This window comes from Tachyglossus aculeatus, chromosome 7, assembly GCF_015852505.1.
Source record: "Tachyglossus aculeatus isolate mTacAcu1 chromosome 7, mTacAcu1.pri, whole genome shotgun sequence".
Classification (NCBI taxonomy): Eukaryota; Metazoa; Chordata; class Mammalia; order Monotremata; family Tachyglossidae; genus Tachyglossus; species Tachyglossus aculeatus.
The window spans coordinates 29,418,245-29,445,214 of NC_052072.1; the positions used below are offsets into that span (position 1 = coordinate 29,418,245).

Here is a 26,970-nt window from a genome sequence, read left to right on the forward strand (position 1 = left end):
GCTCCTTGGCAACCACTACCAGCTTCTGGGCACTACTTATTGGGTGGGGGCGGGGCCTGGGGCAGACCCATATTTATTCTATTTATTTTATTTTGTTAATATGTTTTGTTTTGTTGTCTGTCTACCCCTTCTAGACTGTGAGCCCGCTGTTGGGTAGGGACTGTCTCTATATGTTGCCAACTTGTACTTCCCGAGTGCTTAGTACAGTGCTCTGCACACAGTAAGTGCTCAATAAATACAATTGAATGAATGAATCCCTGGTTTTGTCCACTCGGAGTGATTCCTGCACTACCACAGGGGGATAATTCCAAGTAACCTGAAATGCATTCACCCACTTTTCAGTCAATCATTTGTATTTTCCGAGTCTTTACTGTGTGCAGAGCACTAAGCTTATGGGAGAGTATAAAACAATGGGGGAGGTAGACATGCTCCCTGCCTCAAGGAGTTTACAGGCTAGAAGGGGAGCCCTCACTGTTCTCTTTGGCATTGAATGCACTATGTGCATTCATGGCTCAAATACCTACGGAGTCAAGAGGAGCCAGCAAGTTGTTATGCACCTAATTCTGAAGGAAAAACCTACCCTCTTGGGCCTGAGCTCTCCAGATAATCACTCTCACTGCTGAAGTAGCGGACAGCCCCTTCTAACCACCCCTCTCACCCTGGACCCGGATCAAACAGGCCCAGAGCTAATATTTAATCTTCCTGCCCAGGCGCAGGGGGTCCACGGTACCCTCCGCTTTCCTGGGTCAAGGCCGATGGGGCAGCTTTTTCCCAGGTGGTTTCCTAATAAGCGGGTAAAACTGCAACCCACTCAAGCCTGCTCCTGAGCAGTTTGGAGAGGTGGTCCCAGCCCCCAGGATGGTCGGGGGGGAGTGGAGCAGGGGAGCGGCAAGGCCCAGGACCCGGGGAGAAAGCGGGTCGCTAGCCAGGGTGACCCCAGCTAGCGTAACAAAAGCTTGTTGTAGGCAGCAGGCAGGAAGGAATGTGATCCGGGGAGTTGCTTTGCTGGGACGGGGGCGGGGCCGGGGACCAGCCCTTTACCTGCTCAGGTGATTCCACTTCCAGCCGCCCCAAAAGGCAGGTCAGCGGGAGGCGCAGCACCTGTTGCAGCTGGAAGGGGAGTCGACCGCACGATGCCTGCCATGGCTTGGTAGCCTTGACCCCTCTCCCCCACAACAGGAGGCCGGTGGGGCCAGGCTGATCGCCCCCCACTCCCGGGACCCCAGAGGATTGGGGAGAAGATGAAGAAGAGCCAGGCTGCGCAGGGGACTTTTAGCAAACTGTTTGGGAAGAAACACTCCAGCGGGGGCACCACCACCTCGCTCTATGCCACCAACCCACCCTGGATCTTCACCCAGGAGACTCCGGCCGAGGGGGCACGGGCTTTCGGTGAGTTTCTCTGCAGGGGTTGGGGATGGGGGTCCCTGGGAGAGGGAGGGAGGTGGATTAGAAAAGGAGCCGGTCCCACTGGGATAGGCTCTCTTACTCATTCCACCGTCTGGGAGGGACTCAGCCTGGAGAAGTTGCAACCTGCCTGCTGGCAAGCCCGCAACCCTGTCCAGGAGAGGAGGGGGCCTGGAAGCCGGGCAGGGGATGCCTGGTCTTGGGAAAGTCCCCCCTTTCCGAGAAATTACACTCCTCCGACTGTGGCTTCTCTGCTTCGCACTGGAGTCAGTCTGAATAATAACTTTGGCATTTGTTAATAATAATAATGATGATGATGGCATTTATTAAGCGCTTACTGTGTGTAAAGCACTGTTCTCGGCACTGGGGAGATTACAAGGTGATCAGGTTGGCCCACAGGGGGCTCACAGTCTTAATCCCCATTTTTACAGATGAGGTAATTGAGGCCTAGAGAAGTTAAGTGACTTGTCCTAAGTCACACAGCTGACAGTTGGCAGGGCCGAGATTTGAGCCCATGACCTCTGACTCCAAAGCCTGGGTTCTTTCCACCGAGCCACTCTAAGCGCTGGGGGTAGATAGAAGATAGGCCGTCCCGTGTGCAACCTCATCCCCATTTTACGGATGAGATAACTGAGGCCCAGAAGTGATTTGCCCAAGGTCACATAGCAGACAAGTGGTGGAGTCGGGATTAGAACCCATGTCCTCCTACTCCCAAGCCCGGGTTCTTGCCGTGTTGTTTCGGAATAGTGCTGGAGGCCCCTGGTTGCCCACGAATGTGTGTGTATGGGTGTTTGGGGGTTGTGCCCACCCCGCGTCGTTTGAAGCCATGTTGCGTCCCAGGGTCGCTTCCCCTGAGCCTGCTCAGTGGCACCCCCCGGGTGGCACCTCAGCCAACCCCGGAGGCTGAGGTTGCTTGGCATTCCTAAGAGGGCAGGCCCGGGGAGGGTGGGTGGCAGTTCTCCCTCTCCACAAGACTCCTGCCTGTTTCCCCGGCCAGGCCCCGGGATCTCCTGCCCGGTTTGCCACGTTGTCTTTCTTTGGCCCGCAGGGGTAAAGAGCGCTTAGGGCCTGGCCCAGCGCTGGGGGCTGCTTTGCCCGTCGCCCCCACTGTCACCTTGGCTTGGCATCTGCGGTGGGTGAGGGGCTGGGGCCCAGGGAAATGGACGCGGGCTGGGCAGGCTGCCCCGCCGCCTCCGTGGGTGCCGGTGAGTCACTGACCCCCGGGCAGTCATTCATTGAGTCGTATTTACTGAGCATTTAGTGTGCAGAGCACTGTACTAAACGCTTGGAAAGTACAGTTCAGCAACAGACACTCCCTGCCCAACAACGGGCTCACAGTCTAGAAGGGGGGAGACAGAAAACAAAACAAGTATTCTATTTACTATTCTATTCATTCAATCGTATTTATTGGACACTTACAGTGCTTTGCACACAGTACTAAGCGCTTGGGAAGTACTAGTTGACAACATAAATATTCTATTTTGTCAATGATGTGCACCTAGCTTTACTTCTATTTACTCTGATGACTTGACACCTGACCACATGTTTTGTTGTCTGTCTCCCCCTTCTAGACTGTGAGCCTGTTGTTGGGTAGGGACCATCTCTATATGTTGCCAACTTGTACTTCTCAAGTGCTTAATACAGTGCCCGGCACACAGTAAGTGCTCAATAAATGATTGAATGAATCAAAATAAATGTATACAGAAGTCCCCTGTTCGTCGGGGGCAGGGCTCGGCTCGGGGGATGCCCCTCGGGGGCCCTGGGCCCAGGGGAGGAAGGGCACCTGGGGAGGATGGGGAGGGGGAAGGAAAGTGTCTGAAAGCAGGAGGTTGAGCTGGTCCCTGGTCAGCTCGTCAGATGCTGGGAGTGGGCAGCATTGGAAGAGGGAATTGCAGACTTGAGGGCAATATCTGGCTCCGGGGGGGGGGGGGGGTGTGTCCTGTTTCCCCTACTGCAGCAGCCCAACCTCCCCCTGTAACATGAGGGGATGAGAAGAGCATACCCCTTTTTGTTCATTCGATCATATTTATTGAATGCTTACTGTGTACAGAGCACTGTACTAAGCGCTTGGAAAGTACAGTTCAGCAACAGAGATGGTCCCTGCCCACAATGGGCTCATTGTCTAGAAAGGGGGAGACAGGCATCAAAACAAGTAGACAGGTATCAGTGGCATCGTTATAAATAGAGTTATAGATATACACATCATGAATAAAAAGAATTATAAATATGTTCATATACATAAATTCAATCGTATTGAGCGCTTACTGTGTGCAGAGCACTGTACTAAGCGCTTGAAGTACAAGTTGGCAGCATATAGAGACGGTCCCTACCCAACAGTGGGCTCACAGTCTAGAATAATAATAATAATGATGGCATTTGTTAAGCGCTTACTATGTGCAGAGCACTGTTCTAAGCACTGGGGGGGATACAAGGTGATCAAATTGTCCCATGTGGGGCTCACAGTCTTAATCCCCATTTTACAGATGAGGTAACTGAGGCTCAGAGAAGTTAAGTGACTTGCCCAAGGTCACACAGCAGACATGTGGCAGAGTTGGGATTTGAACCCATGACGTCTGACTCCAAAGCCCGTGCTCTTTCCACTGAGCCAAAATGCTGTGGAAGGGGTAGAAGATAAAGGGAACAAGTCAATACGTTGGGGAGGGGAAGCAGAGGAAAAGAGGGGCTTAGTCTGGGAAGGTCTCCTGGAGGAGGTGAGCTTTCAATAGGGATTTGAAGGGGGGAAGTGTGCTAGGTTGATGTGAGGAGGGAGGGCATTTCAGGCAAGAGGTAGGATATGGGACAGCCGAGAACGAGGCACAGTGAGGAGGCTAGCAGGAGAGGAGCAGACATGCAGGCTGGGAGGTAAGGTAGGAGGGGGCAAGGTGATGGAGAGCTTTGAAGCCAATAGTGAGGAGTTGTGAAGCCCCTTGCCAGCTCTCTACTAAGGTGTCCCCAGTGCCTCATTTTGGAGAGAGCTTAAGTGCCCCACGCTCTCCCGTTCCCCCTGAACCCTGGCTGCCTAGCTGAAGCTCACCACCCCTGCCTCCCAGCACCCATGCTAACAGCCTTTCTATAACTGGCAACAGGCAACGCTCCCCTCTGGGAGCTCAGTTGGACCACACAGGCATAGACCGAAGATGGTCAAAGTACAGAAGACTATGCCAGATGGTCTGGGGAAACAAAATAGCCAGAAACTGAAGCTAATTGGTTACGCTCCTTTCTATTTTGGCTATGGCAGCGGACTGTTATCTGGACTAGCTGAGACCTAGCTTACTCAGCCCATTTTGAAGAAACAAGTGAAGCTTAGTGGAAAGAGCCCAGGCTTGGGAGTCCGAGGTCATGGGTTCTAATGCCGCTTCTGCCACTTGTCAGCTGTATGACTTTGGGCAAGTCACTTCTCTGGGCCTCAGTTCCCTCATTTGTAAAATGGGGATGAAGTCAGTGAACCCTACGTGGTACACCTTGATTACCTTGTATCTACCTCAGTGCTTATAACAGTACTTTGCACGTAGTAAGTGCTTAACAAATTATATTATTATTATTACTATTATTTTCTGTTGCATTTACATTCAGTACAGGCAGAGGGGTGAGGTGCAGTTAGCCAACAGGGTGGCAGTGGAAGGGCTGGAGGGTGGGGTCAGCTCTGGAAAAACTTAAAACAAGGAGCACTTAGAGCCCAGGGCCCATCTGGGCACTCTGGGGGTGCAGGCCAGGCATAGCTCAGATGTGCCCCTCCCTGGCCTCTCTGCTGACCTAGTGACGCTGCCCAGTCAACGGGCAAGAAGGTTGGGCAGGAAGCTTCTCTCCTCCCTGCAGCTCACTCTGAACATTGGGCTGGGCTGTAGGCTTGGCTGGGGTGTTGGCTCCGAGGGCGGGGGCTTCAGGGAAGGGGGATTCCTAGGACTTTTCCCTCTAATCATTTTCATTTTTTTTAAGGCTCCATCGCAGTCCCCCTCCTCCCCTGCAAACCTTAGATCCCAGGTGAGCATTAGGGAGAGCAGGGGGCTAGGGAAGCAGCCTCCTTCCTAGTGGGGTGGAGGGGGGTTCTGTGGGAGCTGCTCAGCTGCCTGGCTCCCAGTCCTCAGGGCTGGGCACGGGCATGGGGCTGACTCACCCTCACAGCTCGGACTCGCCCCGGCACATGCTTAGGTGGAAAATGAAGTGCGCCCGGTTGTCAGCGCTCCAAGATGGGGAACACCCAGGAAACATTGGAGGTGTTCGGAATAGGTGGGAGGGGCAACTGCATCTCCACTTTTGGAACAAGATTTGGGGGAGGGCGAGCAGACAAGCGGGTCAGAATAGCCAGGTTATTTCCATCTCTCACTGCTTCTTTTCTCTTCCTTCTGATGGCCCTGTGAGCATTGTTCTCCTGACTCCTTGGCTGGTGAAAATGAGGCCTGGAGTAATGATCATAATTAAGTGCTTACTGTGAGCAAAGCACTAAGTGCTAGGAAAGAGTTTGCAGGTGGGAACTAGAGGTGGGCCCTGTCTCTCAAGGGGCCTACAATCTGTAAACATACAGTAGGAGCAATGAAACACTAAAACAGTCTAAGGGACAAGGACAAATATGCAATTAAAAGTCAGTGGGGAGCTGCGGCTAGGACAGAAATTCTTGTGATTCAGAGAAGTGGACCATTCAGACTAGGACAAGAGTCCTCAGCTTCTAGAAGCAGCCTGGTACGGTGGAAAGAACACAGGGCTGGAAGTGAGGGAACCTGAGTTCTAATCCTGGCTTTACCACTTGCCTGCTGTGTGACCTTTGGCAAGTCACTTAATTGAGGCCCAGAGAAACACTTGTAAAATGGGGATTCAATACCTGTTCTCCCTCCTACTTAAACTGTGAGCCTTGTGTGGGACGGGGACTGTACTTGATTATCTTATGTCTATACTAGCCCTTAGCAAACAGCATTATTATTTTTATTAGTCTGGGACTTGGTCTAAAAAGCTGATTCTGTGAAGGCGGAAAGGTAATGTTAAGATGGGGAAGTTAAAGCAACCCCGTTTTAAAACCTTCCATTGAACAGTCACAAAAGATGGTAGGGAATGGAACAGGACAATTTGCAAACAGCAGAACTGCCGGTTCCTACCAGCACATCGGCCTTTGGCTTGAGTGCTTCTATCTGACAAGGTTTGTAATCCATTTAGAGTCTAGCTCTCCTGCCTTTGTGTTTTCAGCAGTGGATTATCTCCATTGGAAAAAAAAAATATTTAAGTGCTTACTATGTGCTAGACACTGTGCTAAGTGCTGGGATAGATTCAACATAATCAGGTTGGCTATAACCTATTCCCCATATGGGGCTCATTGTAGTACAGTGCTCTGCACACAGTAAGCGCTCAATAAATACAATTGAATGAATTTTACAGGTGAGGTAACTGAGGCACAGAAAAATTAAATAACTTGCCCACGGTCATCCAGCAGACAAGTGGCAGAGCAGGTATTAGAACCCAGGTCCTCTGACTGCCAGGCCTGTGGTTTTGGTTTGGTTTGGGTTTTTTTGTTTGTTGTTCCCCTCCCCATTAGACCAAGCTGCTTTTAAGCTTCTTCCCTGGCAAAGCCTGGTTCTCCTTCTGAGGGTTCTTTCATTTTAGGGAAGAAACTGCTTAAACTCCCTCATCCCAATCCTACTGGGCCTTGACTGGTAAAATGGATGAACATTTCTTGGGGTTTGGCTTAGCTTTCCAGCCAGAAATTCTAGCAGGCAAGCTGTCTCCCAAATTAATTTGCCTGGAAATCTTTGTAGTGTGATTATGCATGACTTGCAAGAGTTTTAACTCAGTACTGTGGGACTTGGAGACCCAGCTCCCTTATCACTTAGCCCACTAATGTGCTTACTTGGGTCATGCAATCCATAGATCCTCTTTAGCTAAGTCTTGGAGGCTGGGATTGTGGTCCATGTCCTGCAGGTTGGAGCATTTCCTGGAATGGAGTGGAAGGGCCAGCCTGGGCCCTTGAACCCCCAGGAGGCTGCCCCCACTGCTCTTTGGGAGTGTTTTTCACCACTTTCTTCTGGCTGCTGATTCCCCTGAAGACTGTCTAGGACAGGCTGGACTTCCTAGCTTTTGTCAGTTCTATCAGTTAATAAGCAGGAACAGGCTCATTAAAGCAAATTATGGGCTATATTTTTAGCCCTGCCTTTTCACAGACACACCTACCCTCTCCTCCCCCATCTTTCTGGTCTGACCCAAGGAGAAGCCCTCTTGATAAGTGACAGTATCAGAGTTAGCAGGGTCAGAGAGTGGGCACAGGGAAGGAGGGAGGAGAGCAGGATGACCTGGTTTGCCAGTGAGGCTTTACCACCAAACCAGGATGGTTTCCATTAGACTAGAAATCTCCATACTGGGGCTCAGTTTGGCTTCTTAAGGCCTTGTTGATCTCCTTCCCCACAACCTGCTGCTGTAAGGGATCCGAGCTGGAGATCTGGGTGATAAGGAATAGAGCCATGGCAACTTCCAGGCAAGCACTAATGATACTTTAGCTCAAGCTGGACAAAGCTAAGCAGCTCAATGAGTGGGTCTGGGCCTCTCCTGATTCTTCTGTGCAGTGGGAGGTGGTCCTTGTGGGCAGAGGGGTTCTGAGGACTGTCAGCCTCAGGAAGGGGCAGGGGGTCTTGACCATGGGGCTGGGGGAAGGGTTGAGAGACTGATTAAGAAAAGATCCTTGGCAATAGAAGGTCCCGTATGAGACTGTTTAAGGAATACAACTTTTCTTCTGGCAAGTAATTCTGCTCTCCGGCCCTTCTCAATTGTTTTCGGGTCCCAGTGGAAGTGACCTGCCCTAGGTCTGTCTAATGTTACCTCTGCTGGTAACTGGTTCCCATTAAACCTCTGCATTTTGGGGATGGTCATCAATTCTTCCCTTGCCTGCAAATCCAAGAGAGCAAAGTGGAAGGTAGGTCTTTGACTCTTGTTCCCTGCCCATCTTCTGCAGGAGGAGCTAAGGGAAACTGCCCCCTCTAGACTGTGAGCTCGTGGTCAGGGATTGTCACTTTTTAATGTTGTACTTTCCCAAGCACTTAGTACAGTGCTCTGAACACGATAAGTGCTTAATAAGTACAGTTGACTGAATGAATGTCTTTCTGGCCAGAAGCAGCCAGCCAAGAGCAATAATTGCCACTACTCCCAGAAGAGGAGGAAGGGAGAAGCCTGGTCAGGCAAAGGATTTGGGTGCAGGGACTGTGGGCTGAGGAGGCTTGGTGTGGGGCAGTGGAGAGGGAGCATCAGCTGGCCTGGGTCTTCTCATGCTGACCTTCTCTCCACCTTAAAGCTGGACACTAACTCATGTCTGACTTCCTGTTCCCTCTAACTTCCAAGTAACGGGATCTCTAACGAAGATGGCAGTGCATTCAATAGCAGTAAGCTCCAGGGACCCCCAGAACCCGTTACACCCCCAGCTCTCTCCTATGAGCCCCCCCTAAGGAGCAGAATCTATCAGTCAGCCAATCGGTGATACTTATTGAGCTCTTACTGCATGCAGAGCACTATCCCAAGCAGGGAAAGGAGCAAGAAGAAGGCTAAGGATGGAGACAGAACTTGGAAGAGCTGCTGCCATTCCAGCAAATCCATGCTGCCTGTAGAGCTGGAGGCAAGCTACCTTCCCTTGGCCATCAGTGCATACCTGTCTCCCCCATGCTCTTAACCCCAAGCCATGGAGGAGCAGCCTCTGAGGGGATGGAAAGGCTGGGAAAGTTCTGGGGAATGGGCAGTCAAGCCTCAGCCTGGGGAAGCTGGCTAACTCATTTTCAGGAGACTGCTGAACTTATGCTTTCCATGTCCTGCTAGGAAACAGGCCTGAGGGTCAGCCATCTGTGCTCTGCCCCGAAGATATTCTTTGGGAGTAGGATTCAGGAAGTGGACCTCAGAAAGGCACCTGAGGTGGTTGATCACCCTGTGCCTTCTACCCAGTCTTCAAGTTTCCCATCCTTTAGTCTGTAAACTTGTGGGTAGGGAATGTCTGTTATATTGTTGTACTCTCCCAAGCACTTAATACAGTGTTCTGCCCACAGAAAGCACCCAATTAGTAAGATCGATACATCTGCTGGAGTCAATTCCACACACGAGCTGCAAGGAAAGTCCCCTGTTCCCATATCTCCTGTCCCTCCTCCTGCAGGGACCAGGGTCCTTTCCCATTATCTTGCTCACTCCCAGAGGGTGTGTCAGCTTGGGTAGGGTCAGGGGGTGGCTGTAAAATCAATACTACCATCAACATTCTGAATTTGGGGTTTATGCCAGTTCCTGATTTATAAAAATTTGCTGTACTGGATTTTGATGTCACAGAGGCCCCAGAATCGAACAAGTGAAGGATTTTTCCTTCTCCATGTATAAAACTATTGGCTACCTAAGACCTTGCACGAAGCCTCTTCTATATGCATTTTCATGAGCAGAGAACATATGAGGGGGAGAACATATGTTCTCCTGAATCATGACTCTGCCTGAGCTCAGACCCATAGGAGTCATCCCCAGCCTGGGTGTCTTGAATCTGACTGTCCTGGTGAGGGTTCCATGAAGATCCAACCAGGCTTGGACTGAAGTAGTCCTTGTGTGAGTTCAGCAATCTCTGAGCCTTTTGTGTGCCCCAGCGCCAGGCCTGTCCTGGCAGGATGACCGGGATTTGGTCCGAGTCTGGGGTGATCCTGTAGAAATGAGGCAACCCAGCATCCTGGTTTCTTTTTCACCCTCTAGCGCTCATCTTTTACCTCAAAGCCAACACCTTTGACCCAGTGGGAAGAGCATGGGCCTGGAAATCAGAGGACCTGGCTTCAAATCCCGGCTCCACTATTTTCCTGCTTTGGCCTGGGTCAACTCACTTCACTTCTTTAGGCCTCAGTTTCCACATCTGTAAAATGGGGATTCCATAGCTGCTCTCCCTCCCACTTAGACTCTGGGACCGTCCAACCTGATGATCTTGTATCAACCCCATTGCTTAGTACAGTGCTTGGCACATAGCAAGCACTTAACAAATGCAATTAGTATCTTAAATGAGTTTTGTACAGGGACCCTCACCCCAAACAAATCTAACTTAAAGACATGGAGTGAGTCTTTCTCCCTGAAGGGGATGCTCAGGGGACTCATTCATTCAATTGTATTTGAGTGCTTATTGTGTGCAGAGCACTGTACTACTCTCTTGGGAGAGTACAGTACAACAATAAGCAGACACATTCCCTGCCCGCTCCTATTCTCCCCCGACCCCTGGCACCTCTGACTTTCCCCAGGGCTCTCCAGGACAGCTGGGGGGGGGGGAAACAATTTAATCTGCTCTCTGGACACTTCCTCACTGGGTTGTTTTTCTGAAGGGAGAGATTTGGGAGGGGGGCCTTCAGTAGGCCCATGGGAATGAAGAATGGTAGGGAAAATGTCCCTTGCATGGAGGGGAAGGGTGCAGTCTGGTAGAAATGCCAGGAGCACTGGGGGCAGAGGTTATCTTGTCCGTTCTTCTGCTCAGTAGCGTAGCTAGTTAAGGGGTGGGAGGGTGGGTGGGTGTCTCCCCTGGACTGAGCTCTCTGACATAAAAGGGGAAGAGTGGTGGGGGCTCCTGGGTGCAGTGGATTTGGTTCTAATCTTGCAGATGCAAATGTGGAGTGTGAGGTCCGGGTCTGGTTTGGCTGTACTTTGCATGTGGCCTGTGTCTGGGCCTCGAGGGGCCTGCCCAGGCTCCCTTGGGGTGAGGACCAACACACAGGGACTGGAATGTTTTGTTTTTTTGTTGGGTTTTTTTTTTTTTTCCACCCTTCTACCTGCCAAGGCCTCTTTTTGCCTTGAAAGAAGTGAGATTAAACTAAGAGCTACTACTCAGGGGGAGGGGATTGGCATCAACAAGTCTTTTCTCCACCTGGTAAAGGCACAACCACCTCGGCACTCCTGCCCTCCTACAATAAATATTTTTTCTCTCTCTCTCTCTCTCTCTCTCTCTCTCTCTCTCTCTCTCTCTCTCTCTCTCTCTCTCTCTCTCTCTCTCTCTCTCTCTCTCTCTCTCTCTCTCTCTCTCTCTCTCTCTCTCTCTCTCTCTCTCTCTCTCTCTCTCTCTCTCTCTCTCTCTCTCTCTCTCTCTCTCTCTCTCTCTCTCTCTCTCTCTCTCTCTCTCTCTCTCTCTCTCTCTCTCTCTCTCTCTCTCTCTCTCTCTCTCTCTCTCTCTCTCTCTCTCTCTCTCTCTCTCTCTCTCTCTCTCTCTCTCTCTCTCTCTCTCTCTCTCTCTCTCTCTCTCTCTCTCTCTCTCTCTCTCTCTCTCTCTCTCTCTCTCTCTCTCTCTCTCTCTCTCTCTCTCTCTCTCTCTTCCCCACCCCCCCATGGTGCTCATGGAGTCATTGGCAAAGATGGAGCTAACCCCCCAACTGCCTGACAATTCCCCTCCCTGCCCCCAGCTTTGGAATTTCACTGTTCGGGTGATTTCAGGTTTGTTATAAAGATGCTTCAAAGGATGTACAGGAAGCAACTTTGAAGCTTTTTCCGGGGAAGTTGGAGTAGTAAAAAGCCCAAGTCGACTCTTGCCAACGGAAGAAAAACCCACTTGCGCTTCAGGTGCCATTCATCTTGACTACTCATTCTCCCTCTCGCTTATCTCTCAGATGGAATTTATTACGGAGACAATCGGTTTAACACGGTGAGCGAGTCTGGCACGGCGACACTGAAAGCTCGACCACGAGTCCGCCCTTTACTTACTTTCTTGCCTCTGGTGAGTACTGGCTCCCACACCTTGTTCCTCTCCCTCTTTTCTCCCCCCAATGCCCCAACAACTCTCCCGTGTGTGTGCACGTGTATGTATGCATCTGCCTGGCGCGTGGGCCATCACCAGCCTCGGGGGGTGAGATGGGACAGACACATGGCTCCTGTACAGCTGGAGACAGTCACACCTAATAATAATAATAATAAAAAAGACTGTGGTGTTTGTTAAGCACTTACTATATACCAAGCACTGTCCTTAGCTCTGGGGTAGATACAAGATAACCAGGTCGCTCATAGTCTAGGAAGTAGAGAGAACATGTACTGAATCCCTGTTTTCCAGATGGAGAAACAGAGGCACAGTGAAGTGCCTTGCCCCAGGGCACACCACAGACAAACAGGGGGAACTGGGATTAGAACCTAGGTTCTCTGATTCCTAGGCCTGTGCTCTTTCCACCGGGACACACTGCTTCTCAAGCCTCTGCCTGCTCGTGTTTGGAGAACATGAGAGGGCTGAGAATGAGGGGAGGTCACCTGGGGAGGGGTGGGATGGGTAGATGGAAGAGAGAGAGAGGACCAATGGGCTGGAGCCATGCATCCAGCCCTGTGAGTGGTCAGCACAAGATCAGCGGGGATGTGGAAGGGATCAGAACCAGAAAAGTGTGTATTTTGAGGAATAGTAGACAAAATCATTGGTAAATCACACAAAGTGTCTGTTTCTTAATGGCTTACTCTGCACCAGTTGCTGTCCTAAACACTAGAGTAGATACAAGATAATCAGATTGGACATAGTCCCTATCCCACATGGGGTCCCAAACTCTGCAGGAAGATAAATTAATCTCCATTTTACATATGAGGTAACTGAGGCACAGAAGTGATTTGCCCAAGGTAACTCAGATAAATGGCAGCACCAGGATTAGAACTCAGGCCTTCCCAGACTGAGCCCCTTCCTTCCTCTCCCCCTTGCCCCCCTTCCCATCCCCCCCATCTTACCTCCTTGCCTTCCCCACAGCACCTGTATATATTATATATGTTTGTACATATTTATTACTCTATTTTACTTGTACATATCTATTCTATTTTATTTTGTTAGTATGTTTGGTTTTGTTCTCTGTCTCCCCCTTCTAGACTGTGAGCCCACTGTTTGGTAGGGACTGTCTCTATATGTTGCCAACTTGTACTTCCCAAGCACTTAGTACAGTGTTCTGCACACAGTAAGTGCTCAATAAATGATTGATTGACCCTGCTTCTCCTTCACGGTGGGGAGGCTGTAACTTTAAGTGAGTTGAATTATACAGCTACTCATTTCCTCTAGTGTAGACCCGCTGCTGTGTTAAATTATTTTCAAGAATCTTGGCTGTTCACACACTCTCCCACTTCCCCTTGCAATCCCAAACTGATCTGACTGAAATGTGTGGTGGTGATGCTGGGATTATTATTTTTTTAAAATGATACTTAAGTGCTTACTATATGTCAATCTCTGTTCTAAGTGCTGGGTGGATATAAATTAATCAAGTCAGACACAATCCCTGTCCCACACAGGGCTCACAGTCTAAATAGGAGGGAGAATAGGCATTGAATCCTCATTTTAAGTTGAGGAAACTGGCACAGAGAAGCAAAGTGATTTGCCCAAGGTTACAGATCATGCATGAGGTCATTCTGGGATTAGAACCCAGGTCCTCTGACTCCACGGCCATGCTGTTTCCCATCTTTTCTGCTGACACCTGCAGTCTTTGGCTGAGAATATAGCAAGGCCTGATGAGGGAATTCAGATAAGCCCTCAAGGATGAGAGGAGCCTGCATCCTGGGACGTCTCACTAGTCGGAGAGCAGTGTCCAGTAGTGGTAGTTATTGAGCACTTGCTGAGCCCAATGTACTGCACCAAGGGTTTGGGAAATGCAAGTCAAGCAGGTGCCTCGTTCCTTGCCCACAAGCAGCTTACCCTTTAATGAGGGAAACAGACTATTCCATTCATCGCCATTCCATTCCATTCTCACAGTCAAACTGAGCAAGATCCCTCACCCAGGTGCTGGTATGGCACCAGTTGTTCAGGGCAGTCACCCAAAAGAGGCCTCACCCAGCCCCTCCTTTCTGTCTTTTCTGGGGGGATGAGAGGGAGCTGTCATGCTGGAGGCACTCCCTCAGACCACAGAAAGTGGGGAGGGGAGGCTCCAAACTCTGGCCTGGCCAGCTTGCCCTCCCTCCTTCCTTCAGCTGCAACTCAGGGCAAGAAGCCAGTGAGCAGACACAGGGTGTTGGGTGGGAAGGACAGAAGAAAAGATGCTCTCCTTTTTCCCCTTCCCCCCTCTCCTCTCCCCTTCCCCTGGGCCATCCTGTGGGCACACCCCCAACCCCTGGTCTCTGCCAGCCTAGGCAGGCCTGGGGGTTGGAAGAAGGCTTGGGGGTTCCTTGGACACCATACTGAGGCATCAGTATGGCCCAGACCCCAGGACTGTGGCAAGTGTAGGGCTCCGATGTGGGAAGCCTGGCACCTGGACCAGACAATCAGCTGCCCACCTCCCACTCACAGCTGGGGAAACTCCAGTGCTGGGAAATGGAATTCCGTCCTGGGTTGGGTGCCAAGCCTAGCTTACCCGGAGTTCCTCCTCCTCGCTGGACCCGAGTTGCAGGGAGGAGAGGGACGCAGCGTGTGGCTCAAGGGCAGTATTGAGCCTCGCACAATGACTGGCCTCCCCTTGCCCTCTGGTGCAGAGCGTGTCACCACAGGTAGGGGGTCTGAGGACGTGGGGCATGGGGCCACATGTATGCCCCATGTCTACAGCAAATGGGAAGGATGCACCCAGTGCTGCCGCCCCTCCTGGGAAAGGTGCACATGAAGCCAAATAAAATCTGACAAGACAAGCCAAGTTTGAGGAAACTGGCCTTGCCAGTCCCCCCTGCCCCCCTCCCCACCCCAGCTTTGCTCCTGCTGTGGAATGCCCCGGGCGCTGAGAGTGCCTCACCCCGCCCTCTGAGTCAGGTTGGGGCTGGCCTGCGCCTCCTCCAAAGCGGGGCTGCTCTCTGGGCGGGAAGCCAGAGAGAAACCATGGGAGATGACCCTGCTGGCTCCCCTCTGACCAGCAGCATCCCACTTGCTCCAGCTGGGAGTCCCTGGACCGCTGGCAAAATCAGCGACTGGGGAATCTTGCTGGCTGGTGCTGCTGGCCTTGTAGGGGAGGGCAGTCAGGCAGTGTTTCCTCAGGAAGGGGGGGGAGGGCAGCCTACCCAGGCCTTTCTCTCTGTTAAGGAACTGGACTGAAGTAGGGCTGCAGGCTGAGCCCCCGAAGTGCCTGAGAGGTTGACTCATGATGCTGCAGCAGCTGCTCAACTACATGTCACTCATTTCATGTGAAATTGCACCAGTGCAGCTCCAGCTGAGCAGCCTACCCAGAGGAGGAGCTGGTCAGTCTCTGCCTAGCTGTGGCCGGCGCGGGGTCAAGTGGCAGTTTGGGGACTTACGTAGGCCTCTGTCTCTTCCCACCCCCTGCCCCTCCGCGATCCTCACTGCCTCCCCCAGTTCCCAGTCTAGCCAATAATGTCCCCTGTGGGTCCAAGGCCAGTGCTGGCTCTGGCCACCCTCCAAAGACCCCCAGGATGCCTTAGCAGACACTCCCTGAATTGGCAGCAGGGGCATTACTGTTCATCAAGTCAGGCCGAGTCTCTTAAGCAAACTTAGCTCTGAACCTCCTTCCTCAATGACTGGGCTGGGTCAGGAATTTCAAGCATGTAAGCCACGGAAGGTCCACAGGAGGGTGGAGGTGGCGGATCTCCGTGGCAGAGGCTTGACTTTGTGACTGGCGGCTAACTCTGCCTGGGGTTCACCCCTCCTAACTAATGGGGGGGTGGGGGCTCTGACGTACTGTAACCCAAGGACACTATCTGTCAGTCACTCAAGGTAGATCTAGATGTTTCTCTGCACACAGTAAGCGCTCAATAAATACGATTGAATGAGTGAAGGAATGTTATGGGCCAAAAAAACACCTCCAATTGAATGATCCAGGCAGTTTTTGATTGTAGAGAGAGCCTGGATGGAGTGCAGACCTGTGTTAGGAAATGCATCCAGCCAACAGTAAGGTCATCTCAGAGGGCACTAGGGGTTAATAATAATAATTATGGTATTTAAGTGCTTACTATGTTCCAGGCACTGTACTAAGCACTGGGGAGGATCCAAGTAAATCAGGTTGGGCGCAGTCCCAGTCCCACATGGAGCACCCTGTCTTAATCCCAATTTTACAGATGAGGTAACTGAAGCTCAGAGAAGTTGTGACTTGCCCAAGGCCACACAGCTGACAAGTGGCAGAGCTGGGATTAGAACCCAGGTGCTTCTGACTCCCAGCCTGTGCTCTATCCACTTTGTCATGCTGCTTCTCTGGCCAACAACCTCTTCTCTCCTGTCCACCCACCACCACCCCCCAAAATGGGGTACTGCAAAACCTAACCCCTCTCATCTTTGTCCCGCCCCTAGGTGAAGTTGAGCACCTCAGCAGGTGATGAGGAGTATCAGTAAAGTGAGGGAAGAAGATTAACTCTTTCTCCTTATGAGCCCAGTAGGGACAATGCTGATGGTCCTCACAGAATCTGGACAGGAGAAGATGCATGACATCATACATGTTTCACAAGGCACCCAGTATTGAGGTGGTGACTGTGAGCCCCCTTCTAGACTGTGAGCCCACTGTTGGGTAGGGACCGTCTCTATATGTTGCCAACTTGTACTTCCCAAGCGCTTAGTACAGTGCTCTGCACACAGTAAGCGCTCAATAAATATGATTGATGTCATAATTGCTGTTCTGTGGCACCCGAAGCTAGAGTGCTTCTGGGGGGAAGATCTTAATCATTATGGTACTTTTGTGCCAAACAATGGACAAGCTGAAAACCCAATTTCCCAGTAGAAAACCGGACACTTGCATCCACTGCACCCCCGGGTCATGGACTCTGAGCAACAAGGCTCTGCCGCCGGACCCTGCAGCAGACTCCATGGTTTAAACGTGTTTTTTGCTCATTTCTCAGCAGCCTTAGCCCCAATGTTCAAGTTAGTCCTTGGACTTAAAAATGACCCCTTTCCTCTTCCTCTCCCTGGCCTCTTCTGCCTGCTCCACCTGTAGATCCTGCTTTGACCTGAAAGCAGAATTTGAGAAACAGCATAGCCTGGTGGAAAGAGCACAGACCTGGGAGTTAGATGACCTGGGTTCTTATCCTGACTCTGCCACTTGTCTGTTGTGTGACCTTGGGCGAGTCACTTTTGTGTGCCTCAGTTCTCTTATCTGTAAAATGGGGATTAAGAGTGTGAGCCCCAGGTGGGACATGGATTATGTCCAACCAGATTAGCTTGTATCTACCTCAGCTCTTACTACAGTGCCTGGCACATAGTAAGTACTTAACAAATACAATTTTTTAAAAAAGCCAAAACAACAAAAAAAACCCCACCACCTTATTTGGAGCTTGGAAATTTTTCCCCATTAGGGCCAGTCCTCTTGGACTTAGTAGATGCTGAACACATTTAACACCTATAAACAACCAAGGATGTAAGAACCTCTGGAGTGAGACCTGTCTGGGAGCCCCCATGCCCGTCGCTAGGGCTGAGGAGGGCAAGGATCAGGGGGGCAAACTGGAGATGAGTAGAGGCGAGAACCTCAGTGACCAGTTCTCTGTGGGCAGAGAGTGTGTGCGTAGACTCTTCCTTAGTACAGTGCTCTGCACACTGTAAGCACCCAACAAATACCGTTGATGGACTACTTGCTGGGTGAGGGTGGTTCTGCAGGGAGAGGGTTGGGATGAGCTTGGAAGGTCCCTGTCCCTCAGAGAGTGTGATGCAGCAGCTTCCCAGCGTGTCCAGGTGACTCTGTGCTCTAACTTTCTCAAATGTGGGAGGGGCGCTGAAGCCAGAGCTGCAAAGCAAGGGGTTGTTGAGCCAGTGTGCCCAGGCTTGGACTGCCAGAGGCCCAGGCGTCCTGTGGTCCTGATGCCTGATGGCGGCGTCTCTCACCCCTCCCCATTTTCTGACATAAGGAGACCCTCCCTGCAAGACCCCAGCTGATGCCCAATCCATCAACAAAACCTGCCAGTCTCACCTCCACAACGTCGTCAAGATGTGCCCTTTCCCGTCCATCCAAACCACTACCTTGCTGGTTCAATCTCTCATCCTATCCAAACTGGATTACTGCATCGGCCTCCTTTCTGATCTCCCATCCTCCTGTCTCTCCCTGCTTCAGTCTATACTTCATGCTGCTGCCCGGATTATCTTTGTACAGAAACGATATGAGCATGTCACTTCCCTCCTCAAAAATCTCCAGTAGTTGCCCATCAACCTTCACATGATGCAAAAACTCCTCACTATTGGCTTCAAAGCTCTCCATCACCTCACCCCCTCCTACCTCACCTCCCTTCTCTCCTTCTACAGCCCAGCCCACACCCTCCGCTCCTCTGCCACTAACCTCCTCACTGTGCCTCGTTCTCACCTGTCCTGCCGTCGACCCCTGGCCCATGTCCTACCTCTGGCCTGGAACACCCTCCTTTCACACATCTGCCAAACTAGCTATCTAACTCCCTTTAAAGCCCTATTGAGAGCTCTCCTCCTCCAGGAGGCCTTCCCAGACTGAGCCCCCCTTTTTTCCTCTCCTCCTCCTCCCCCCATCACCCCCCAGCCCAACCCCCTTCCCCTCCCCGCAGCACTGTATATATTTGTACATATTTATTACTCTCTATATATATTCTATTAATGTGTATACAGCTATAATTCTATTTATTCTGATGGTATTGACACCTGTCTACTTGTTTTGTTGCCTGTCTCCCCCTGCTAGACTGTGAGCCCGTTGTGGGTAGGGACCGTCTCTATATGTTGCTGATTTGTACTTCCCAAGCACTTAGTACAGTACTCTGCACACAGTAAGCGCCCAATAAATACGATTGATTGAATGAATGAATGAATGCTAGGGCAGCAGGGACCACCCTGTGCAACTGCTATCCTCGAGACTGTAAGCTCCTGTGAGCAGGGAATATATCTACCAACTCTGTTATGCTCTCCCAAGCTCTTAGTACAGTGCTCTACACATAGTAAGCACTCAGTAAGTGCAGTTGATTGCTTAGGGGAGGCAGAAACTCAGTAACAAAACAGAGGGACCCCACAAAACCACCTCCTCAAGCATTTTCCCGTGTCCTCCTGTCCCCACTGGCCTTGCTGCAGACCAGCTGAGGCAGCCTGGTCTAATGTAAAGAGCACTGGGCTGGGAGTCAGTGGACCTGGATTCCAACCCCGGCTCTCTCATTTGTCTTCTGTGTGACCTTGGGCAAAGCACTTCTCTGTAACCTCTTTTTCCTCATCTCTAAAACGGGGATTCAGTACCTGTTCTCCCTCCTAATTAAAGTGTGGGCCCCATCTGGGGCAGGGATTGTGTCTGACCTGAGTACTTTGTATATACCACAGTGCTTGGCACTGAGTATCTAATAAATACCTCAATTATTCTTCTTATTATCATGGGTTCTGTTCCCAGCTCCACCACTTGTCTGCTGCATGACCTTGGGCACGTCACTTCACTTCTCGGGCCTCAGTTACCACATCTATAAAATGGGGATTGAGACTGTGAGCCCCACGTGGGACAGGGACTGTGTCCAACCCAATCTGCTTATATCCACCCCAGTGCTTAGTACGGTGCCTGACACATAGTAAGTACTTAACAAATACCATTGTTATTATTATTATTGGGGAGCATAAGATCTGAAGGACCTCTGGGTGGAATGAAGTGGCCATACAAGAGCACAGTCTTAAACTTTAATGACAAGCACCATCCCAGGAGGCCTATTGCTAAATCATACCAGGCCCAGCCAGGCGTGCCCAGCTAAACACATGGCTACCCCAGCAACACATGGAAACACACACACACACAAGCTGAGTCCACACCAGGAAGCCAGCTGCACAGCTGAAACGAAGGTCTGCTGTGGGAGTCTGAATCATCAAAAACCGCTTGGGCCGATCCAGCCTTGCAGAAGGAATCCTCTCTTCTCCCACTAGACTCTGAGCCCCAGGTAGGACAGAGACCGTGTCTGACTTGATTAGCTTGTGTCCACCATTTTTTTAAAATGGCATTTGCTAAGCACTTACTTTGTGCCAGGGACTGTACTAAGTGCTGGGGTAGATACAAGATAATCAGGCTAGACGCAGTCATGGCTCATGTGGCGCTCGCAGTCTTAATCCCCATTTCATAGATGAGGTAACCAAAGCCCAGATAAATTAGTGATTTGCCCATGGTCACACAGCAGACTAGTAGCAGAGCTGTGATTAGAACCCAGGTCCTTCTGATTCCCAGGCCCGTATTCTACCCACTAGGATGCTTTTCCTCAGTGTTTAGTGCAGTGCTTGGCACATAACACTTATCAGATATGATGATGACGATGGCATTTATTAAGTGCTTACTATGTGCAAAGCACTGTTCTAAGCTCTGGGGAGGTTACAAGGAGATCAGTTGTCCCACGAGGGGCTCACAGTCTTAATCCCCATTTTACAGATGAGGGAACTGAGGCCCAGTGAAGTGACTTGCCCAAAGTCGCACAGCTGACAGTTGGAAGAGCCAGGATTTGAACCCATGACCTCTGACCCCAAAGCCCAGGCTCCTTGCACTGAGCCACGCTGCTTCTCCATAATATCATCATTATTATTAAGGAGGGTGGGAATGGGGATAGGAATGGGGAATGGGTTGGGGGGTAAGTAGATGGGTGAGATGATTTCTGCTCATTCCAGGAAGGCTTCCTTGAGAAGGTGAAATGCCTCACTGTGAAGGTTCAGGATACAGTGTATCTTACCTGTTTGATCCCAGAGGCAGCTGTATTTCTGTGGCAGGGCCTTGGGAGGAGGGCGTGGATGGGGAGCACACAGAGTTGGATATTAGGAAGCATCATCACTGTCTGCGTCAGCACTCCCGGTTACAAGCAAAGTCGAGGAACTGGTTTGCCTCATACGTGGTCTCCATCTTAAGGGGTGCCCAAAGGCTTGGGAATGACCGTGAGATTCTGCTTCTAGGTAGGGCTGTCTTCACCTAGTCCAAAAAAAGCATGGTGTCCCCTCAAATATCCCCAGAAAGAAATTCCCCATCCTCTCGGGGGAGTATGGTCTTTAGTCAAAGTTCAATTAATCAGTCATATTTTTTGAGTAATTTCTATGTGTAGAGCATTGCACTAAGTGCTCAGGTGAGTACAACAACAAAATTGTGATTCCTGTCCACAAGGGTCTTACTGATTTTCCTAATGTCTGACCTGAATCCCTCCTACTGTCCTAATCTCTGACCTGCTATTAATTCTCTCCCAGAGTGCCCAGGAGAACCATGGCCTGGCTGTGCCAACTCCCTCAGTCCCCGAGGATTTTGCCAAGACTGAAGAAGCTCAGGGTAAGCAAGGATTTCTGCTGCCAGCTCATCGAGGGCTCATCGGCCCCTTTCTACCCAGGGATTGGCAGCATTTTCCCTAAACCAGCTGTGGATGGGGGTGTGGGGGGCTTCCCCGAAAACCATAAACCAATGAGTGGGCCTGGTGGCTCGTCGGTCGGGAGCCAGGAAGTGGGAAGCGTCTCTGCTGAGGGTCTCCTAGCCAGACTGTTAAGGGAGGAGTCCCCGGCATTAAGCTGTCTGACATTTCCTTCTTTTCACTCTATTGGTTCTGCTGCCGTTTGCCCAGAGGGACTGGGTGTGTGATGGGCAGAATGGGGTGTGCTTGGACAGAGTGGGTGTGTGATGGAGAGGAGGTGTGTGACGGTGAGTGTGGGGTGTGTGATGAGCAAAGTGGGGTGTGTGACGAGCAGAGTGGGGTGGGTGACAGGGACAGTGGGTGGGTGTGAAAGGGTGAGGGATGTGTGATGGAGAGAGCGGGTATGCAGTGGGCAGAGTGGGTTTGTGGTGGAGAGAGTGGGATACAATGGACAGAGTGAAATGTGTGGTGGGGAGAGCAGGATGGGCAGTGGAGAGAGCAGCGTGGGCAGCAGGGAGAGTGAGGGTGAGGGTCTCCAGTCCACTGCCTGCTCCCATGTCGACCTTGTCTTTTTTTCCTCCCTTTCTCCCAGGCATTGGCCCTCACATGAATGGAAATATTCGGCTGTACAGCTCGGTGGGAGACCTGAGGCGTGACCACCTCAGGGATGACTATGGGGGAGATGCCCTCATCCCACCCCCACCGGTGGGGCCGGCTCCTCCCCCACCCCCTCCAGGGACCGCTTTCCTTGACCCTTCCCTGCTGCTGGAGCCTCCCCCGCCCCCTCCAGCCATGGCACCTCCCCCCCCGCCCCCACCCAGCATGGCCCCACCTCCGCCCCCCGTTGTCCTCTCCCCACCATCCGGCCTTTCTTCTCCAGGAACTCCCACTCCCCCCGATTTCATCCCCCCAACCCCGTTGGCCTTTCTGACCTCTGCAGCCGCCACCCCAACACCCAGCTCCCCTCACACCCCTGCTGGAGCTCAGCTTTTCCCTCCCAGTGGGGTTTCCAAGTGGAAATCAGAGCTGGGGCTCAATGACCCCCAATCGGAGGCCCTAGAGGGGACTGGTCTCCCTATGGGCTCGGCTGCTCCCCCTTCTCCAGAGCCCAGGGGCCACCAGCCAGGGGCCAGACCCGACTCCCATCTCACTTTTCCCCGCTCCTTCAAGGTCCCCCCACCCACCCCCGTCCGCACCTCTTCCATCCCAGCACTGGAGCAGGATGGCCCTAACCCAGAGGAGCGGCCGCCTGCCAGGAGGCCCCCCAGCCGGCTCCCACTGCCCCCCAGCTTCAGTGTCCGCCCTGCGGCTCAGGTGTACCCCGATGTGCAGCCTAGAAGAGATGGGCAAGAATGGTCAGGGGCCCAGGGGGCCCCAGCCAGCCCCTGGCCTGGCCAACAGAGAAGCGGAGTGAATGGCACAGCAGACCCCCCACCTCCAGCCCCTTCTCTGCCTCCCCCAGCCCCTCCTCTGCCACTCCCAGCCCCTTCTCTGCCTCCCCCAGCCCCTCCTCCGCCTCCCCCAGCTCCTCCTCTGCCTCCCCCTGCCCCTTCTCTGTCTCCCCCTGCCTCTTCTCTGCCTCCTCCAGCCCCTCCTCTGCCTCCTCCAGCTCCTCCTCTGCCAGTAGCAGAAAAGACCTCATTGCCGCGGGCTGGTGTAGCTGGGGAGATTTCCAAACCCCAGTTCCCCAGCCCCAAACCTGGGCTCCCCAGCCCCAAAGATGGGCTCCCCAGCCCCAAACCTGGGCTTTCCTTCCCCAAACCTGGGCTCCCCAGCCCCAAACCTGGGTTCCCCAGCCCCAAACCTGGGCTCCCCAGCCCCAAACCTGGGCTCCCCAGCCCCAAACCACCAAGGGAGTTTCCTGTCCTCAAACCCAAAGCAAGCCCAGCAGTTCCTGCCAGTTCCTTGGCTGACAATGAGGATGAGGACAACGATGATGATACCTGGAGACAACCCAGCCAAATGGACCAGCTGCGGAACGAGCTCTCGGCTTACCTGTGCGGACAGAGACGAGCCCCCCAACCCCTCCACCCCAAGGCCAGCCCGGCCAGGAGCCCTGCGGCCGAGCCCCCGGCTGCAGAGCGGGGACCCCCTTGCAGTGGGGCTGAGCCTTCCCAGCAGCCCCTGGCCCAGCCCCCAGTGGATGGGGAGCAGAGGCAGAAGACCCGGGTCCCCGAGAAGGAATCTGCCAGTCTCCTCACCCTTCCTCCTGCCGATTATGCACCCTCGGACCCTCCCACGCGCAGTGTGCAGGAGATCCGAAGTGAGCTGGAGGCTTTGTTTGCCCCGCCGGGAAAGGCAGGTGGAACCCGCAAACCCAAGCTGGCTTCCGGGGCCATCAGAGCGGCTGAGGGCCCGGAAGGCCCCATATCACCAAAGCCCCTGGCCAAGAAGTTGCCTCTTCTGCCCCAGGAGGCTGAGCGAGAAACTGGAGTCCCGTCCCCCAGAAGCAACGGACTGGGACGGAAGCTGCCAACAGAGAACCAACACTGGCCGCCCAGTCCCCTTCCCCTTCCCTCTTCTCCCCCTGACTCCGGGGGCTCCCCTGCTCCAGCCCGGAAACTCAACGGACTGGCTGCTCCCTCCTCGCCGGCTCCCCCACCCCAAGAGGACCCCCAGGTATTGTACAAACCCCACCGGGGCCAGGTCAGCCCCGCTCGTGACGTCTCCGTGGAGACCCCCGACCCAGCCCCAAGGGTGAGTGAGGTTGAGGGGTCCGGCTCACCCACTCCCACCCAGTCCCCAGCCTCCAAGCCTGAAGGGGAAGCCCTGCTGCACCCTGTGACTGGAGAGATGGTGGAGCCCGGCTCCCCCATGGCCCTGCTGCTGGCTGCCAGGCAGAGGGCCCAGAAGGGTCGGGCCAGCGGAGCCGGGTTGGGGCTGGCAGGGCGGAGGCGGAGTAACGGCCTGGAGGAGCCCAACTCCAACAGCATCATCTACAACGAGGGCCGCCCCAACTCTTTCACCGTGGTGCCCAGGCCCATCAGGGAGGCCCGGCCGGAGCTCCCGGGCCCTCCTGGCCAGGCCCGGGCCCAGGCCCAGGATGCACAGGTCCGGCCACACGAGGCCAAGCGTCCTGAAGGCTCCCCGCTGACCCTCTGGTCTGGCCGGCGGCAGGAGGAATCCCGTGACCATGTGCGGGTCCCCCTGGGTTGCTCGGCCCCTGCATCCTTCTCCTCACCCCCCTCCCCGACCCGCAAGGCTGAGGAGCAACAGTTTGGCTACGACCTCATCCCTCCACCCCCGGAGTTCAGTAACGAGGTGGACCTCCAAACCGTGCCCCCCACCTCCTTTGGCGGGAGGGGCTCCTCGCTCCGCAGCAGCTTCGACTACGGGCAGCGGCTGGACTTCGGGCCCCTGGTGTACGAACGGCCCCAGATGGGCTCCCCAGTGGGCGGCACCCCCCACCACTACTACCCCAGCACCCACTACTCCGGTGCGGGGCTGGACCGCTTCTCCGGTGGCGGCCGCTCCCTGATCAAGAAGCGCCTCTATGTCAACGAGACCCCCAGGAGCCCCGGCCTCCGGAAGGGTCCGGGCTGCCTGGCATCCCGCAGCCACAGTACCCCAAACGCCTTCCTGCAAGGCGCCGCGGGCAGCGCGGAGCTGCGAAGGATCAGCGTGGCCAGCCGAGGCGGCCATGGACGCCGGTTGTCTCTGGAGGGCTCCGGACGGGGCTCGGCCTATGTGACCAGTGGTGGTGGCCTCTCTGGGGATGGCAAGTACAAAGCCTCCCCCGGCCCAGATTGCACCTGCGTCCCAGCTGGCAGCAGGTGGGTGTGAGGGGACGTGGGTGGGTGGGAGCATGGGGAGGAAGAGGAGGGCCGGGACGGGGCAAGCCCATTTGGGACTGGCACGGAGACCCAGGATTTGGCTTGGGGGACATTTCTCTCCCCCTATTGGCTAACAGATGCCAAGTTCCTACTCTGACCTTTGGCCCCTGTCCTGCTCTGGGAGCCAAGCCAATCCTCCCCTCCCTTCCCCATCGTGGGCCAAGGGCAGGGCAGGGACTGTGGCCCCGAGAGCGGTGGCTGGCCTGGCAGACACCACACAATCCCCAGAAGCAGCCCCCGCAGGGCTGGTTCAGGGCGGTCTGGGACAACGACTCCCAGCCGGGGCAGAGGGGAGAAGCGCTGATTTAGGCTGGTTCCTTCTGCCGGTGCTTTTCTGACCCCACGACCCCACTGTTTGTCTCCACAGGCCCTCCCACGGCAGTTCTCCATTCACCAGCCCGGCCAACACCTTCACAGTCCGCCCGGGGACCCACCAGCCCATCTCCTACGCCTACCAGGGGGGCCCACGCAAGCCTGTGTCTTGAGCCCTGGCCCTTGCTGCCGCGCCTGTTGGGGAGAAGGGGGGTGTCCCGGGCCATGCCCCCTCGAGGGCAAGGCAGGAGGGGTCTCCCCCTCTCCCAACTCTCCGAAGGAGCCTGAGCTTCCCAAGAGGCCAAGGAGGAAGGGTCAGGGCGAGGCAAGAGGCCTCGATGGGGCCAAGCCTCCGCCCGGATGTTTTTATGGTTGTTACATAGTAGCACTGCTCTCCACTTTAGTTTGTTTGAAGACAAAGGGGATTTTCCTAACTAGTGCCCAGGGTCTCTTCCAGGGACTTCTGGCTAGTTGGTCCCTTCAACTTATTTAAGGAGTTTTTAACTTTAAAGATGAAGCCGCCCCTCTTGGGCAGATACCCGGCATCACGCTTCGACTGGCCTCCCCTGGACCTGCCTGCCTGGCCGCAGGAAGACAGAGGGGGCCAGGGCAGGGGGTAACCTTGCGCTGTGGAGGAGCCCTGGGGGAGGAGCAGCAGGGGCTCTGGGGCCCCAACTGGGCTGGACCCCAGCAGAGCTGCTGCCTTTCTGCCACAGGAAGACAGTAAGTACTGGAGCCACAGACCCTGAGGACTCAGCCCTCTCTCTTCATAAAACAGTTTGCTTCCGAAGCTCTCCGGCACTTCCTGAGCTAATTGTGCAAATGCCAAGACCAAAAATGCTGCCCATCTCACAGGGGGAGCCCAAAAGCACTTTGAGATTCGTATTTGCAACGGAAGCACTTTTAATCTCTTTGCATTGGTGAGGAGTGGAGTAATTCCTCATCCTCTGCCTCCGCTCTCAAACCCCTACTAACCCCCAGCTCCCCCGGGCCCAGTCTCAAGGCTGTGTAGCTCAGGAAAGGGATTCTGGGACAGGCAGTTGACCAGAGAGGAGCTGAGCAGGGTTGTGGACCCTGGTGCCACAGGGGCAAATAATAATTCCCTTTTACAGGAAATAGCCCCCAGTATTTGGTGGGGAGAGGGGGTTGGAGGTGATGAAGCAGGCCTCCTGCTGTCTCCCAAATCACCTTGTTTTATTCTTCCCTTCCTCCTCTCCCCCATCACCTACCTGGCTGGCACGATGTCAGTCTCAAGAGGGCATCTCTAGGCCTGAGTTTCAGGTTCTGGAGCCTGGCACTTCCCTGGAGCAGGCTCTCC

The 26,970-nt window shown here is 53.5% G+C and overlaps 1 protein-coding gene across 1 annotated transcript; it reads left to right on the forward strand.

Annotated features, from left to right (window-relative positions):
• The first annotated feature begins 1,047 nt into the window (after window positions 1-1,047).
• C7H6orf132 (chromosome 7 C6orf132 homolog) lies at window positions 1,048-26,967 on the forward strand. Its single transcript, XM_038748774.1, has 7 exons — window positions 1,048-1,389; window positions 11,964-12,070; window positions 21,353-21,431; window positions 22,100-22,947; window positions 23,062-23,191; window positions 23,234-25,280; window positions 25,708-26,967. The coding sequence occupies exons 1-7, from the start codon at window positions 1,242-1,244 to the stop codon at window positions 25,823-25,825; spliced, it is 3,477 nt and encodes a 1,158-aa protein (XP_038604702.1). The 5' UTR covers window positions 1,048-1,241; the 3' UTR covers window positions 25,826-26,967.
• Window positions 26,968-26,970: the final 3 nt, after the last annotated feature.